Here is a 17631-nt window from a genome sequence, read left to right on the forward strand (position 1 = left end):
CATAAGCAAAACCGCAAAATAATTAGGCTTATCTTCACAGCTTCCAACAAAATAATTGTGAATATATGAAAAAAATATGTCGTAAAAAATATTAAGATGGTGCTAAAGTTTATCAAGTTTAGTCCTTCAGCCTCCAGGGGTCGAACTTGCCCTTGATGTCTACACGAAGAGGCTGTGGGCAGTCAGTGTCTGCCAGGTGGGGCTCTCTTGGCTGGTTCCTCTGGGCCTGCTTGACCCGGAGGCTCAAGGCCCCTTCTCACTACATGGTTCCCCCAGCTCCTTTTCCAGAGTCCCAGCTGGCAGCTCCAAGGTTCCTGTGACCTCAGTAGGTAGCACCGTCTACCACTTCCTTGTGTCTCCCTGACCCACCTGGACCATGTGCGGAGCCCACACTCTAGCTAAGCTTCCCTTGGATGGTTTTCCTTTGAAAAGAGCAAAATTTCACCTGAGAGAAGTTCTGCCTTTCTCCTAGACCACCCAAATAATTTTTTTCCATGACGAAGTCAAACTCTGGTTCACGTTTCAGTCTCTAAAGTAGAGAGAGGACAGTGACCAGGAGTGGGCCATACACCTGGGCTAAAGGTTGCAAGACTCTACTACTTCTGGGCTAAATCCCACCTGCCAGCTGTTCTTCTGTGGCTTCTTAGCCAAGGATGACTTTTACCATGTTTCATGGCTGGAAAACAATCAAAAGAAGAAGAGTACTTAATGACATATGAAAATTATGGGATTCAAGTGTCAGTGTCCGTCATTAAAGTTTGGTAACCCAGGCTTGACCATTGATAAGCAATCCACCCACTGTCTACAGCTGCTTTCACACCAGCACAGCCGAAATGGCCAGAGACAGCAAGGCTGCAAAGCTGGAAATGTGTACTGTACGGCCCCATCCAGAAAATGACCCCCCCGCACAGAAAAGCTTATGTCAGTGAATTTTGTCTTTTTCTACCTGCTGTATTAGTGACCTTAAACTACAACCATTCCAGACTATCATCATTAATCATAAATTCATTACGATCTTACTATGACACTTGAATCTGATTTCCTTTTTCTGGTGAGAGGAAGAGTGAAAGATACAGGTTGTTTTTCTTATTGAGAGTGTTGGTGGTGGTGCTTTGATTTTTTTTTTAAAACAATAAGTCAATTCTTAATTCATTGTCCTGTTCACTAAGTATTCCCTTTATTGCAGTCAGTGTTTGAAATAGCTAATAAAACTATTTTTTAAAAAAGCCAAAGTAAAAAGTACACATGGATGGTGATTTGGTGATGTGTCTTGAAGTGTTCCTTGTATACCAGTTGAAAAAGCACTGATTTACAGGAAGCAATGAGTAAGACAGACAGTTAATACGGGATCTTCCCTCTTTTATTTTGATTCTGACCTAAAATAAGTTATGTCACAGCCGTGACCCAGAGCTCACATTGAATTCCGGGGGTGCCGGAGAGGCACGACATCAGGGACACGGTGGGACCCTGAGCGGAGCTTGTCACACACGGCCTCCCGGGCAGGTCCCCAGTCACAGCTGAGATGAGAAAGGCAGCCCAGGGTCATCAGGAATCTCGGGGCTCCTGTGGTTTGGAGAGGACTGACCCCCCCCACAACCTCCAGGGAAAATTTTGTAGTTAGCACAGCTCGATGTCATTAAATACATATGGACAAGATAAGTCAGTGGTTTAGATAGACTCTTAGTGTGTGGACTGAATTCCCTACAAAATACCTTTAAGGTGGTTTAACTGCAATCCAGCTGCAGTGAGAAGCATCAGAGTCTTCTGAACCAACAGAATTGTTTCCCACGACAACTGTTACTTAAGAAAAGAAGAAACATACAGGAAAAGCGTTAAAGGACCCAGTTACCTGGATAGATACAGACTGTTTCTGTCCCTGTGTCAGTAACAAATATCATTGAGCACAATCTCTACTTTTAATCAAACCTGTTAACTGCATACAGACCTATTCTGACTGATGCTTTGACCCAAGGTTAAAAACTCTACCCGCGGGCTTCCCTGGTGGCGCAGTGGTTGAGAATCTGCCTGCTAATGCAGGGGACACGGGTTCGAGCCCTGGTCTGGGAGGATCCCACATGCCGCGGAGCAACTAGGCCCGTGAGCCACAACTACTGAGCCTGCGCGTCTGGAGCCTGTGCTCCGCAGCAAGAGAGGCCGCGATAGTGAGAGGCCCGCGCACCGCGATGAAGAGTGGCCCCCGCTCGCCGCAACTAGAGAAAGCCCTCACACAGAAACAAAGACCCAACACAGCAAAAATAAATTAATTAATTAATAAACTCCACGGGCCTCCCTGGTGGCGCAAGTGGTTGAGAGTCCGCCTGCCGATGCAGGGGATACGGGTTCGTGCCCCGGTCTGGGAGGATCCCATATGCCGCGGAGCGGCTGGGCCCGTGAGCCATGGCCGCTGAGCCTGCGCGTCCGGAGCCTGCGCGTCCGGAGCCTGTGCTCCGCGACGGGGGAGGCCACAACAGTGAGAGGCCCGCATACCACAAAAAAATAAATAAATAAATAAATAAATAAACTCCTATCCCCAACATCTTCAAAAAAAAAAAAACATTAATTCCCTGGAATTTATTAAAAAAACTCTATCCGCGTTTGGTTTTGGTGCTTCCGCAGCAGGTGTGGAAAGCTCCGCCCACGGCTTCCTAGCCTGCGGTCCCCCCACGCCCCTGTCACTCCCATGTTGGGGACGAGGGCAAAACCAGGGCTGCCTTTGGTAAAATACCACACACAGCACTGCGGCTGAGGGCACGATGTCCCTTTAAATCGTGTTATCTTCTTCCTCCTAGATAATATCATCAAGAGGATATTTAATATTCTGAAGTTCACCTGGGTCTTGTTTCTGGCGACCGTGGACAGTTTCACAACGTGGCTGAACTCCATCTCCAGGGAGCACATCGACATCTCCACCGTCTTGAGGATCGAGAGGTGCATGCTGACCAGAGAGATTAAAAAGGTAGTACTGCTGGCATGATTCTGAAAGTCAGTATCCAGAGCCCCAAGTAGGATCAGACAAAATCCGTTCTCTCTAGACAATCTTTACATAACCCCTTTGCTTTTTTGTATATTTAAGTCTGTTCCACGCTCAGAATGAAAATAATCAGACGCCACACACACACTCACACAGTCCCAGGATCTCGGCCAGTGGGTCCTTTCTGTCCCCTCCCATCACCACCGTTCGCAGCTGCACAGGCTCTGTCGTGTCTCATAAAGGAGCATGTTGTATAGTCTGGCAAGTTTGATGTGAAACTTCTCATAGGGAAAATAAGGATACATGCAGAGCCACAAAATACAGCCATAGATGGTTTATAGATTACATTTGAAAATAATAGTTCATTGCTGGAAAAGTTACTCTGACTTAGCAAAATTATCTACATATAAGAAGGGATTTCTTTTTCAATATTTTAATTTTATTTTTGGAGTTGTACGTGACATATAACATATTAATTTCAGGTTTACAACATAATAATTTGGTATTTGTATATATTGTGAAATGATCGCCACAGAAAGTCTACTTAGCATCCATCACCACACCTTGTTACAAATTTTTTTCTTGTGATGAGGACTTTGAAGATCTATTCTCTTAGTAACTTTCCAATGTGCAATACCGTATTGTTAACTATAGTCCCCATGCTGTACATTGCATCCCCAGGATTTATTTATTTTATAACAGAAAGTTTGTACATTTGACCATCTTCACCCATAAACGAGAATGGGTTTCTTGTTCGGCATGACCCAGTAACATCGGGCACCATTAATTCAATGAGTTAATGTCGATCCCCAGCTTGACCAGCTTGGCTTTTCATCCTATTCAAGGTGTGCATGATGGTGGAGGGTTGTCCATATTGAGCAGTGCCAGGCAGCTGCACAGGCCAGTGCTTCGTGAGGACTGTGACAATGTCTCCTTCTCTGCAGGGCAACGTCCCGACCCGGGAGAGCATCCACATGTACTATCAGAACCACATCATGAACCTTTCCAGAGAGTCGGGACTGGACACCATTGATGACCATCCTGGCGCCACCGCAGGTATACAGGCAGCCCACAGGATGGACAGCTTAGATTCCCACGACAGCATCTCCAGGTACGTCACGTGCTCCACAATGGTGTTGCTTTTGACAAAGGTAACAGAGGTGAGAAATGATGGGTGAGGTGCAGATTAATCAGAATCATGCAGGGTGCCCAGCCATTCCGGGCTGTCTCTGTGGCCACAGCCAAGCAGAGCATTGCCTGTCCCTGGACCAGGCAGATAGAAGCAGGAATCAATAATAACTATTAGCAGGACCTGTATCATTCACAGCCACAGGACTGGGATTTCCAAGCTGGAGTCAAGTCAGATGGATGAGCCTTCCGCATCACAAAATGACTAATTGTATCAAGCGCTGCCTCTTTAATGCCTTTAAAATGCTGCTCCAGAAAGAATCTTCTGTTCTAGAATCTTCTGCCATCTATTGTCATCCTTGATCTTTTCCTTTCAGAAACGTTACTTTATGGTTCGTAATTTTAGAAATTTGAGAAGTGGTTCTGTCTGCCCCCATCTTCCACATTGTGTGGTCACAGCCCTGCTTCACACAGGCACCTGCGCTGACCCTTCATCTGGGGCTGCACTAAACACTGTGCATGCGTTTCTTCACTTTATCCTTAAAAGACCCTTTGAGGTGTACTGTTATCATCCCCATTTGACAGAGACATGAGCCTCTTCTGAAATTTCATGAGGCTATAGACTATTTGCCAAAGGGGAAAACCACACATAACTACAAATTTTTTATGTAGAACTTCAGGGGTTTCACGGGCCTCCAGAATGTTATATGTGAGCCTGGCTTAAGAATAGTGGTTCCAGAACCAAACTCTGAACCAAATGAGTCAAAGAGAAAATTAGAAAGTGAACTGAAAATCAGTTTTTCATAAAATAAACATACACGATTCCTTATTCCTGAAAGTTACTTATTAGTAACTTTCAGCTGCGTAACCACTGAGAATGTGGTCAATTAAGAAAGTAATTAAATACTGTAAATCACAACTTTAGGAGGTTGAAAAAGAAAAAGAAAATAAAGACTGGCCAAAATACAGTCAAGTAACTGCCTTTAAACCTGATCCAAGATGACAAACATAAAGCTGCACCCATAGTCAAAAACTGTGAGGCAGGAGATATTTAAATCCATCGATTGCTTTTTAACAAACACTGTCAAAGTATCCCAAACATTTTTAAATGGTCAATCCGTCAATACATTTACTAGTAGAAAGCCAATACCTTTAAAATTATTTTTTAATGTTCTTTTACTCTTTATTTGTAACCTAAAGAAAAGGGAGACACAATAGGTTCATTATGTCATTAGTAACTGAGTGAACATATTTGCCCTTTCCTTAAAGGCTGAGCAGAACTTCCAGTTTCTTTGTTTAGGAAACTTTCAAATCATGTGTCTGCATTAGAGTCCACAGGAAGGCTTGCCGATTGCTGGGGAGGCAGTGACCTTCTTTGGGAGGGACTCCCAGCATGGAAGCTTGCTCTCTGACACCTGTGCCCTGTATCAGGGTAGTGTCAACCCCAGCGGGGACACGGGGACACACACGCTCCATGTGGCCCGGCCCCTTTCCGAGGACCCAGCCTGCGTGGAGCCCTCCTACTCACCCCATCTCACCCACTTTTCCCTCTGGCAGACAGTAGAGGGGTTTAGGGTGGGAACCTAACAACTGAGTTTGTATTCCCTTTGACTTATTGGAATAGTCCCGATTTCCTTCAAATCCAGTTATAAAATAGTGCTTTTTAAAAAACGGTTGTTTTATGAAATCAGATATCCTCTACCTTCCTCTGTCTGAGCTCTGTTGGCTGCTTCCCCAGTGCTGTGATCACCCACCCTAACTCTGCCACCCTTCCTCCCTGATTGTCAGGTGACAGGAGCTGAGGATCTCAGCCCATGGGCTCTCGCCCTCATGACATCCGCCAACACCTAAAACGTGACCCGAAGAAAACCATTCATTAGGCTCAATGAACAGTTAACAGACAAAATGGCCCTGCCACTGCTGGATTTCCTTTGTTGTTGCCTTTTACCATTTTGTTTCATTTTTTTGATGTTGGTTTATATCCAGTTGCATATCAAACCAGCATCTCTTCTCCAAGCCATCTAGTTTGGTTCAACTGAATATCACTCAGAAAATGGCATGGAAAATTCAGTTTGTTGTGGTCAGTCCTGAGCTTCCCTCTTTCCCTTTGGAGACTGTGCTTTAAAAAAAAAAATGACATTTTTATATAAACTTTACATGAGCAGATATTTCTGTGTAATCAGTTCGGCTACAAAATGCTCTCAATGAACTCAGAATTGGGTGGGGGGCTGTGAATAAAACATGTTTCCTTTCATCAAAAAAAACTCAGTTGTAAAATTGTAAAATTATGAATTCTGCTCTGTGAGAGAAAGGTCGGGACTTGTCTTTATTCTAGTTCCCTGTCCCACCCAGAGAGTGACATTTCATCATTTATCAGCTGTAATATTATTTTCAGCCCAGTACTGCTGTGTTTTATCTTCCCTTTTCTGTCCTGGAGGCCCTGCTGCAATGGTCGCTGTCCGTGGTGCTGGAGTGGCGTGTGGTTTGCTGCATGGCGGTGTCTGGGTCGCTGACCGTGTGTGACTCATATTCCAGTGCTGTTTTAACACTGTGTCTCTGTAACTGTTTGCGCTGCTAGCTGCTACACGGAAGCAACCATGCTGTTCTCAAGGCAGTCCACCCTTGATGATTTAGATGGACCAGAAACTGTTCCTAAAACAAGTGAGCGCGCTCGGCCTGGGCTCCGTAAAATGTTCAGCATGGATGTGTCCTCTTCGTCAGCTGAGAGCGCCAGCTTAGCCTCCAGGTGCTCACCCGTGCATGCGTTGTCCGTAACCGTGTCACCTCCCCCTTGGGTCATTGCACAAATGAGTTCTTGTGACCTATGGGTTTTTGTTCATTTTTATTTTAAGAATGTGCATGACTAACCAAAGCATAACCACCGCCCTTCCTGGGATACAACTGGTCGTTCCCAGGACAGCATTCTATTAAACTAACTGCTCTTTGGTTTTTGTCTGTTAGGAGTTTCTTAAAAATCCTACTATAAACCTTGTCCTTCATTTTGTAAGTATTTCACACTTTTTCTTTCCAAAGGAACAAGCATGTTTCCTCCTTGGTTGAGGGCTCAGGTAGGTGGTCCTCACAGGGAGAAATGGGTCAGGAAGGGCAGGAAACTTTTTCTCATGATTTCATCCAAAGATCCATGAAGTAGGGGAAAAAAATCCCCAAATCCCATATGTAGTCACATTTGGTTGATACAGAATGAATCTGCCCACGTTTTATATGCATAATTAACATAAAAGTCAGGACATATTTTACCATTGGTTTTTTAAAAAGAATATTACTGTGCAGTAGAATATATCACCTTTGTAGACCTTAACTTGTTTGGTTTGGAAATGATTACTTTGGGCTTAAGTTTTCTCATTAAATCCTATGATAAAACAATAATCATTTAGAAATGAAATTACTTACGTAAAAGCCAAAAGCTCTTTTTTTGAATTGCCTTTGAAAAGTCAGCAGGAGCACAGAAGCATGAGTGGCATTGTGCTTATCCTGACACCAAACAACCTACCCAAATAACCCAATCCAAAACTAATGTCAACGTTGGCAAATCAGGGGGGTGTTAAGTCCCTGTTGCTGGCAGCTATGTATCTCAGTTCAGAGCTGCAGGAGGCTGGTGCCTGGTGTTTCTGGGAATGCCATGGCCATTTGAGATGTCTTCTGGCTGGCACATGCTATGCCATTCCACTCTGTTGATTCCTGAACGTACCAGGATTTGCTGAATCCCTTTGGGGCCAGACCTCATTTAAAACCACAGAGAGCGTGCCTGTGATCGGTTACAGTCCCACTGGAAGTTACACCTGGTGTGGGGCTGGCTCCAGTGGTCTGAAAACTTAGTGGGGTGATCAGTCAGTTTCACGGCCATGTCTAATCAAGGTAAGTCTTAGCCAAAAGCTGGCTGTCTTGGTGTTCCGACAGCCTTCTACGTGATGTACACGCTTAGAACCAAAGCCCTGGGGACACTGAACACCCCTGAGTTAGGATCAAGAGCTCATACAAATGTGGTTCTTCAGTCTCAGGGCTCAGCCAAACGCCTTCATTCATTCATTCACATGTGTGCTCCAGTGTCCGTGACAAGAAAAATGGGACAGTCTGTGCATTTGAGCATCTCAGTGTTTATGTCCCCAGCTGCTCACACATGCCGTTCAGATAGCAGCACCTTCTCAGAGTCTAACAGATTATCGCTGTACACCCAGCAGACTCTGCATCTGTAGATGACTTTTGCCCCCTCCCCTTCAGGGCTGGGTGTGTCGAGGTAGACAGTATAGAAAGCACGCTTTGAATTTCACGGCTCTTGGCTGCTGTATTGCATTTCCAGCTTTTCCTGCACGGACCTGGCAGGGAAAGTTAGAAGGACAGGAGGGATGCAAAAGAGAAGAAAAGGAAGCAAAAGTAGAGTGAAGATAATGGCAGAGGAGCTCATGAAAAATGAAGCTGGAAGGGGAGCTGGTAGCGGAAAGGTGTTGGGAGGAGAGAGAGTAGGAGGGCAGCCCGAGCTGGGGACTCAGCCCTGGGGAGAGACCCTCAGGGCAGAGAGTGGTGGGCGGGGCTTCCACATGCCAGGCGGTGGGGAGCCAGGGACGGGGAGGAGCCAGGGACGGGGAGGTGGTGAGCTTTCAGTCAGATGTAAGAGGCACCAGTGAGAAAAGGCAAAGGATGGAAACAAGGGAGAAGCAAGCATGCAGAAAGTGCGCCGTGTGTCATAAAGCGTGCCGTTGTCTTGCCAACGGCCCATCATTCCTGTCCTCCCCTTACGGATCTGGGGTCCACTGAGAGTAGAGTGTATCTTGGCTAAGACCTGCGGACCCAGCCAGCTGAGGCTTCTCGTTTCCGTGAGCACCTTTCTTTAAAATCCATACACTGGGAGGTGAGCTGTGCTCACTGTGTCTTGATTGGAAATAAACACCAGGCCCCGTGGCTGGGAAGCTTGATGGGATTGAAAACCTCTGCTCAGGAGGGTTTAGCACCCTGGGAGCCGCAGCCCAGCCCACCATCTCTGCGGACCAGACAGATTATCCAGACAAAGCCGATGGAACATGGGGGAGCGAGGGGGCATTTCCCCCCACGTGCCTGGATGCGTGGCTGTGGGTGCCCTCGGGAGGGCAGGGAGTGGGATGCTGAGACCAGGCGGTGCCCGTCCCTGTGTCCCGACAGTGAGCCCACGCAGTGCACGATGCTGTACTCGCGCCAGGGGACCACAGAGACCATAGAGGAGGTGGAGGCCGAGCAGGATGAGGAGGTGCCTGAGGACACCCAGTCCCCACAGGACCCCATGCAGGATGGCGACGTGGAGGCCCCGCCGTCCTACAGCAAGGCCGTCAGCTTCGAGCGCCTGTCTTTTGACTCCCGGGACGACTCGGGGGGCCAGACCCACATGGCGGTCAGCCCCGACGACAGCCGCTCGGACCGCCTGGAGGCCAGCATCCTGCCACCCCTGACCCATGAGCTGACGGCCAGCGAGCTACTGCTGAACAAGTAAGAGCCTCGGCCACAGTGAAGGCCACACCCGGGAGTGTCCCTTAGTGCCCGCTGGGCTGCTGGGTGCAGAGACCCGCGTGCAAAACGTCCACTCGGACCTTTAGAGGCAACGTGCTGCTTTCAGTACTTCCTGCACTGCAAGTAGGAGCCAGCTTTGTGCTTCTACCACTGAATCATACAACCAGCAAAGTGTCTGTAACAGACACGTGTGCTCACGTCTCTTTTTAATTAATTAATTTATTAATTAATTAATTTATTTATTTTTGGCTGCATTGGGTCTTCGTTGCTCCATGTGGGCTTTCTCTAGTTGCAGGGAGCGGGTGCTACTCTTGTGGTGCACGGGCTTCTCATTGTGGTGGCTTCTCTTGTTGCGGAGCACGGGCTCTAGGCATGCGGGCTTCAGTAGTTGTGGCACGTGGGCTCAGTAGTTGTGGCTCGCAGGCTTAGTTGCTCCGCGGCATGTGGGATCTTCCCAGAGCAGGGCTCGAACCCATGTCCCCTGCGTTGGCAGGCAGATTCTTAACCACTGCACCACCAGGGAAGCCCCTTATGTCTCTTTCTGTAGCACAATATGAGGTTGACGCTGCAAGACACCTGGGGACCCGGGAAGCAGGGAGGGACAGCAGAGTCATGCCAAGAGTAAATCGGTCGTCTGGGGGAATTAAGACCCACGTAGTGTCATGCTGCTTATTCTAACAGGATGTTCCATGATGACGAGCTGGAAGAGTCGGAGAAGTTCTATGTTGGGCAGCCCCGCTTCCTGCTGCTGTTCTACGCCATGTACAACACGCTGGTGGCCCGCTCGGAGATGGTGTGCTACTTCGTCATCATCCTCAACCACATGGTCTCTGCCTCCATGATCACCCTTGTGCTGCCCATCCTGATCTTCCTCTGGGCCATGCTGTCCGTCCCCCGGCCCAGCAGACGGTTCTGGATGATGGCCATCGTCTACACAGAGGTAGGCCTCGGGCGGAACTGGCCTGCCCGTCACAGGGCATCACTCTCGGTGGGCCTGCCCGACTCCAGACAGTTTCACATAAACAGTCAGTGAAACGGATATTCTTAGGTGGACTCATGATTATAACCAACAGTTACCTGGTGCCGGTAATTATGTTTATCTTTTCACATTTCACATCTCACACAGTATAGGGGCTAATATCATTCCATCTAACAGATAAGGAAATAGCCTCAGTGAGATTAAATAATTGCCCCAAAGTTACCCAACTAGCAAGTGGTGGGGGAGGCCTTTGAGGTCTGGTGTCTGCCCTGTGGTTTCAGCCACCAAGACAGTAAGTGAAAGGCAGAAACAAGCACGGCCCCAGGGCCAGTGCACAGCCAGTGAGTGGACGTTGGATCAGACAATACAGTGAGCACTTTGAACAGTTTGATGCAGCATACGTTTTTCCCATTTTTAAACCTAAAGCCAGTTTCCACACATCAAAACACAAAGTCGCATACTCACCCCCTTAGAAGTCTGAATAACAGAAAAGGAGAATTGCCACCCCGTTTTCATCACCTGTGAGGGGACAAGAGACACTGTGCCCAAATATACGAACCTGCTTTTCTGCCCTGCTCTGTTGTATACGTAGCAGTTCACAAATTCCCATGGCAACCATAAAACTAGGAGTAAAAGGGAGGCTCTTACAGACTTTGCTCCTTGGGCCATCACGGTTCTTTGTCATCTTAGGTTTGTGAAGAAGCCTCATTTTCTTACCTGGCTCAGAAGGAAAGTTTTCACTAACACTGGAGCTGCAATTGCTTCTTCAAGGATAGTACTCATCATGGTGTAGTGTTAGAGTCTAGAAATTTTATAGGTTTACAAGTAATTCAACGGCAAAATTAAAACAAAGTTATGTATTAAGTCGTCTCCAAAGTATTCATTTTAAAGTATTGCTATCATGTATCTTATTTCCATAATAAAAATAAAAGATGTGAAGCCAAATACATATCCATGACTTTAATTAGTCTGTCTAAATAATGGCTCTTAAATATTACTTCCATTACATGACTTGGTGATCGGGGCATAAGTGACTCCCTGTCTGGGGCCTGGGGATTCTCCCCAGCACCTCTGCAGGAGAAGCTTCTAACCCCGGCGTGAGGTAAGGGCAGGTTCTAGGAATGTGGAGAAGGGAGAAAGAGCCGCTGATGCACAGCTTTCATCTTGAAATGAGATCTTCCCAGTTCAAAGTGGGGCTCTCCATTTTCTCTGTCACACTGAGGCGTTGTTGACGTTAATTCCCTCCACAACCCAGACTTTGGGCCACAGCTGGGGGCTATGCTGGGCAAGAGGAAACAGAAAGTTTTAAAAAATGGTCGTTCCTGTTTCTCAATGGTCGCAGATTCCTGTGGCCAACTGATGAGTGTAAACAGAGAATTGCCTACAGTTCAAAACCACACTGCATGGGTGGGCGCCAGTGCAGAGCGTGGCGGGTGCGTGGCCTCGTGTAGCCGGGGTGGGGGGACTCGTCAGCACAAGGGGGGGACGTGGGAAGGAGAAGAGAAGTTCGGCAAAGGACGAAAGCAAAGCGAGTCCAGTCCTTGCGAAGAAACGAAGGCGTAAGACAGCCCGGCGAGTGCAGGACGGACGAGCCATGATGGGACTGCAAGGAGGCTGGAGGGGCGGGCAGCAGAGGTGCCCAGGGATGCCTGTCCACGGGGTGTGCGCTCAGCACTCGGTCCCTTGGATTGAAGGAATTGAACGGGACACGACTCCATCAAGTGTGTGTTTTAGCAAGTTTTTATAAAGTGGAGGCTTGGAAAACAGCCGGGGTGAGAAATATCAGGGTCCAGACCGATGTCACCTCAGGGGGGCTGAGAGGAGGGGGCAGAGGAGGAGGTTCAGGAAGGGACACTGGGTGGGGTGCAAGGGGGTGTGTGGCTGGGCTCTGGCTTCTGTGTGGGTACCCAGCGTGCTGGGTGCAAGCACCAGGGTAAGGAACGCAGGGCTGCTCTTCACAGAGGCTCGACTTTGGGAAGAAGCATGAGAGGGGGAGGGCTGAAGGGGGACCCTAGGTCAATGGAGGACTTGTAAAACGATTTTTATTAATGGATTATGTGTAAAGAATTAACCCCTGATGACGCAGACGTTGGACGATGTTTCAGTGTCCATCTCTGCAAACATCTCCACGTTTGCACCGTGAGCTAGTTACCAGCACAATTGGCAAGATTTTGTTTCATTCACTTTTATTTCTTGAGGACTTCCAATGAGCGATAAAATGGTGAGAAGAGAGAGATGAGAATAAAGTAATATCGTGTACAGAGAGCCTGTGTGGTTTGCTCCTAAAGATTACAAATTAAAGCAATACCATAAAGTATAAAGATAAAGATCTTCCTCTTCTTGTTGGTTCTAATTACCGTAGTTAGTAGCTGAATACTTGTGTAAATATCTAATTGAATCAGTAGAAATTAGCCATTTCCTCAACAGTAGCAGAAGTCATTTAAGCCGAGTCAGGAGTAACCTAAATGGCCCTGATGTATCCATAGTCGAAGGCCGTGGAGGTGAGATTCTGCGCTTGTCCTAAAGTCAGAATCTGAGAATGAGAATTTGTTATTCCACATGGTGTGTGCATTCCCAGCAACAAAACTGAGACTTTTTTCCCTTAATTTTTTGTATCACTGTTTCTCCTATAGAACTATTCTTAAAAGGACTCGTTTTTAAAAAATTTCTATCATCTGTGTGCAGGTGGCAATTGTGGTCAAGTATTTCTTCCAGTTTGGGTTCTTTCCCTGGAACAAGAACGTGGAATTGAACAAAGACAAGCCTTACCACCCACCCAATATCATCGGGGTGGAGAAGAAGGAGGGCTACGTTCTCTACGACCTCATCCAGCTGCTGGCCCTCTTCTTCCACCGGTCTATCCTGAAGGTACTGCCCGTTCACAGCCCCTGAAAGATTCCCCGAGAACCCGACCATTGGGATCACATGGGGCCGAGGGTCCATGGGGTGGGGTCTGTGTGTGTGCTCTTTTTTTCCTTGTTAACAGGCAGTTGTGTTCATTTCATTCATTTTCTCCAACACTGTGTGCTCAGTAATGGAGTTTGTAATAAATCAAGGGGAAATTTTCCCCTTTCTACCCTGGGTTGAACACAGCCTAATTAACCCAGCGCCTGAATGGTGAGCAGTTCTTACCTCCTGATCCATGACAGATCACCAGGGAGCTGCAGTTTGGGGTCTCCTCTCCACCCTGACCTCGGCCCACCCCCTTCTAGAAGCATTGCTTTTCTTGTAGTTTCTTGTCGTGAAACCACTGGCTTTAGTGAGAGACCATCTACGTGATGGGCCCGGGAAGCCCGGGGCTGTGCTCCCAGAGAGCACAGCCTGAGAAAGCCATTCCCTCGTTGCTCTGGGAAGACCTGTCTACAGAGTGACCTTCTCGGGATCAGTAACTCCTGTCATCCTGCTGAGCCTCTGTGGGGCTTTTTCTTCTTACACACTGTGAATTATAAGCTAAACTTGTAATATGCCACTCAACTCTAAACATTAGATACTGATGTGCCTAGGGTCACAGTCTTACTTTCCTTCTCTTATTTTAACCTTGTCTCGTACAACGTATTTTAAATTCATTTTATCAAGTAGTATCTTTATTAGTTCCTTTTGAGAACAAGCTTGGCCTCAGTTAATGCATACACACACATACATGTAACAGTGTGTTCAACTTCTGTCCTGTTCAGTGGGCTGTTTCACACAGGCTTTCATCTCTGTGTACCATGACCAAGACCTTTACTCTGCCTTTTGTCACCTTGCAAACTGCAAGTCCCTAACCCTTCACTTGGCGGGGGGTGACTTACCTGAGTCATTGGGGTGTGGTGAGTTTGCAAAGGTATTTATCCAAAGGCACCCATTAGCCAAAATAAAATTTGCTTAATTTTTCCAGTTCTTCTGATGAATATGTTAATTACCCGAATGTAGCCAACTTACTAATTCTTGACAAACATATTAATAGATGTTTAACCTTATTTTTTTAGTTATAGAAATTAAAGTTTTAAATTTCAGCATTTAGCATAATTTTGGCCGCTTTCCAATTTCTCTTGCAAATTCTGAATCCTTTTGCGTGTCATTTTAAGAAAATTATAAAACTTTAGATATTTTTATTACTTTTTCATCAACATTCAAATGGTTTAACAGCTATGATTTTATATTTAAATCACACAATAAATGAAACTTTGGTTTTTCATATTGGTACACTTACTCTGATTTCTTCTTTGAAAATTTCTTATACACAGTGAATATATTTGAGGTACTGTTATGCTGAAATTTTGGCTAATGGTATGAAAAATGCTTTTTGTGATGATAAATCCTTTCATAAAAAGACAAAACTATCCTACAGCTTTTGAAAAAATAAGCCTTTTAACAATGCTGCTTTGAAATCCAAACAATTAAAAACTATGTGCAAATTTCAAAAGTGGTTAAAATTATCCTATTTATATTAATCACTATAATTTTATAAATAATTGGAAGAATTAACAAACCTAAATAAATATGCTACTAAGAAAGCAGTGAAAGAATCCACATATGTTAATAAAATGTTGGCAAAAGACAAAGCCACTTTTAAAATGATTTGAAAGAAATCAGTATAAACTGAAAAATCCCATTATGAGCATCTAAAATGTCTGTTATAAGAATACATTCATTGAATGTGTTTAAGAAATAATATATCTATACATAAATATTTAAGAATAATCTGTAAATTAGGTGACTCTGTCTTTGGATGAATGGATCGTTCTCTGAGTTGGTTTGGAAAATGGGCCTGGAGCTCTTATTCTCTACAGAGTCAGAGGGAGGACTGGACGGGGTCCTGGGGATAAATGCTAGCCTGGCAGCCAGGGTGCTCAGGAGGTGGACAGCTAACTGGGCAGCTTCGTCCAAGGTCAACACCAGGGCGACTTGTGGTCCACGTAGCATCTCATTCCAGGAATGTCCTGCTTCCTCAGCCCTCTCTTCTGCAATCCTCCCTCCTGTCCTTACCGGCCCCCTTTATCCCACTTCCTTGAAGCAAAAACCAGGCTCTGCAGGATGTATCACAGACTCTCACACGTGGGCCAGCATTGTTGGTGTAGAGTATTTGCAGGTCTGTTCCTGGGTCAGCTGTGGTGATCCCAGGTGATCCCAGGATTCAGGTCTTGTGGTGCAGGCGGGGGGAGGGACAGCACCATAATTCCAGTACAAATGTTTGGTAAGCACGGGGCAGGGATCAGTTCACCCATGGTCACTTCAGCTCGGTACTGCAGGTGCGCGCTGTCAGCACAGCAATGTGTGCTGGAAAGCACTTCCGCTCAGGGAACCAGCTGTGTGATTCTGGTTTGACTTCCACCCCATCATCTGTCTCCATCTCCCCTGAAAAGCCAAATGCTATGGTCTACATCCACCGCCTCCACTCTGCTGGGACCATAGGAAAATTATAGATGATACGCTTTCTTAGAATCCTTTGCACTACTTTGGGTTTCTAATGTTTTTTTAAATTTCAGTTTTATTGACGTATAATTGATGTATAATTGACGAAGTTTTATTGACGTATAATTGACAAATGAAATTGTAAGGTATTCAAGGTGTACATGTAGTGATTTGATAAACGTATACATGGGGCAAAGGTTCTCTCCCTCTGGTTAATTAGTGTATCCAACACCTCCTCACCTGCCTCTCTGTCTTTGTTTGGTGACAGCATTTAAGTTGCACTCTCCTAGCCAGTTTCTGCTGTACAACAGTGTTGTCAGCTACGGTCGCCCTGTTTTATGTTTATCCTGAGGGACGCTCTGGTGGCCGGGATGTCATAGGGCAGAATCCCAGCCCCCTCCCTGGAACGGCGGGCTGAGCTGTCCCTTCCCTGCCTTCTCAGTGCCACGGCCTGTGGGACGGAGATGACATCGCAGACAGTGGCTCTGACGAGGTGGGCTCGGACGACGCGCTGTCCCTCGGCCACGGTAGGAGGGGTTCCTCTGACTCCCTGAAGTCCATCAACCTGGCCGCGTCTGTGGAGTCGGTGCACGTGACCTTCCCCGAGCAGCCGGCCGCCATCAGGAGGAAGCGCTCCAGCAGTGGCTCCCAGACGTCCCAGGGCTCCAGCTTTTCCTCCAATAGGTCCAGGAGAGGTATCTGTCACACCGTGTCCCCAGGCTGAACCATTTCCCTGGTTCCAGTGGGTCCGGGGCAGGGGAGTTTGTTGGGTGCTGTCTAGGAGACAGATAATTGTGATGTGAAAAGAATGTACTTTGCAACCAGACAGACGGAGTTCCGAGTCCAGGCTGAGCTGTGTGTGTGGCCCGGGGCAGTCACATTACTGTCCAGGGTGTCTGTCTGCGTCGTCCCCGGGACGAGGATTTCAGGTCATGGAGAAAAGTGGCCAGCACGGCGCCTCGTACCTAGTGGGTGCTGGATACAGGGTAGTTATAAATCATATCCAGAGATTCTGCTGAGTGTAAATCACGATTTATTTTGAAAATACATACATTTAGATTTAATCAATGGGACCTTTTAGCCAAACCATCTTAGTTATTTCCTAAGCTAGTTATTAATTTCTTACTCAACAGCCAGTAATAGGAAAGTACATATGCGTTCCAGTTGCCCCTCTTGGGATAATTGGGCTTTTGTGTTGATAGTGCTCCTGTCTGAAGCCTTCCAGACACTCTGTATTCATCAGCAGAAGATACTTTTCAGGCAGACACTGGCAGGTCATCTCATATCTGTTTTACAGTTAGAGAAATTTGGACCTGAGAAAAGGCATGGGTCCTGGACCCAATCTAGAAAACCCACAACAAAAACCTGGGACCCGCTGAGCACGATAAAAACTGTTCTCCGGTCTACTTCTTCCTGGGACAGCGGTCCCACAGGGGCCCAGGAAAGAGCCAGCAGTGGGTGTGGAAACCCACGGATGCCTTTGGCTATGGAAGCAGAGTTGAGGCTGCAGATTCCAAGTTCTCCACCTCTTCTTACCGGCATCTGTGCGTCTCACCTTCTAAGCAGCTTCAAACCATCCTCTGTCCTGGGGGCGGCGGGTCTTCTGCAATATTTACATCGACAAACCTGCAACTCACAGTGCATCTCAGTTTCTTTTTATTTT

The 17631-nt window shown here is 46.7% G+C and overlaps 1 protein-coding gene across 3 annotated transcripts in view; it reads left to right on the plus strand.

Annotated features, from left to right (window-relative positions):
• PIEZO2 (piezo type mechanosensitive ion channel component 2) overlaps positions 1 to 17631 on the plus strand; it is a 351580-nt gene that overhangs the window by 314093 nt on the left and 19856 nt on the right. For 2 of the 3 annotated variants that reach the window (XM_060119107.1, XM_060119108.1), the window contains 6 exons: positions 2790 to 2956; positions 3916 to 4082; positions 9254 to 9574; positions 10277 to 10535; positions 13260 to 13442; positions 16411 to 16663. In XM_060119107.1, coding sequence (XP_059975090.1) covers positions 2790 to 2956; positions 3916 to 4082; positions 9254 to 9574; positions 10277 to 10535; positions 13260 to 13442; positions 16411 to 16663 — 1350 coding nt within the window. Of the gene's footprint in view, positions 1 to 2789; positions 2957 to 3915; positions 4083 to 6677; positions 6846 to 9253; positions 9575 to 10276; positions 10536 to 13259; positions 13443 to 16410; positions 16664 to 17631 lie in introns of all 3 variants that reach the window. The other variant, XM_060119106.1, reaches the window with a different exon arrangement.

This window comes from Mesoplodon densirostris, chromosome 15 (assembly GCF_025265405.1).
Source record: "Mesoplodon densirostris isolate mMesDen1 chromosome 15, mMesDen1 primary haplotype, whole genome shotgun sequence".
NCBI classification, from domain to species: domain Eukaryota; kingdom Metazoa; phylum Chordata; class Mammalia; order Artiodactyla; family Ziphiidae; genus Mesoplodon; species Mesoplodon densirostris.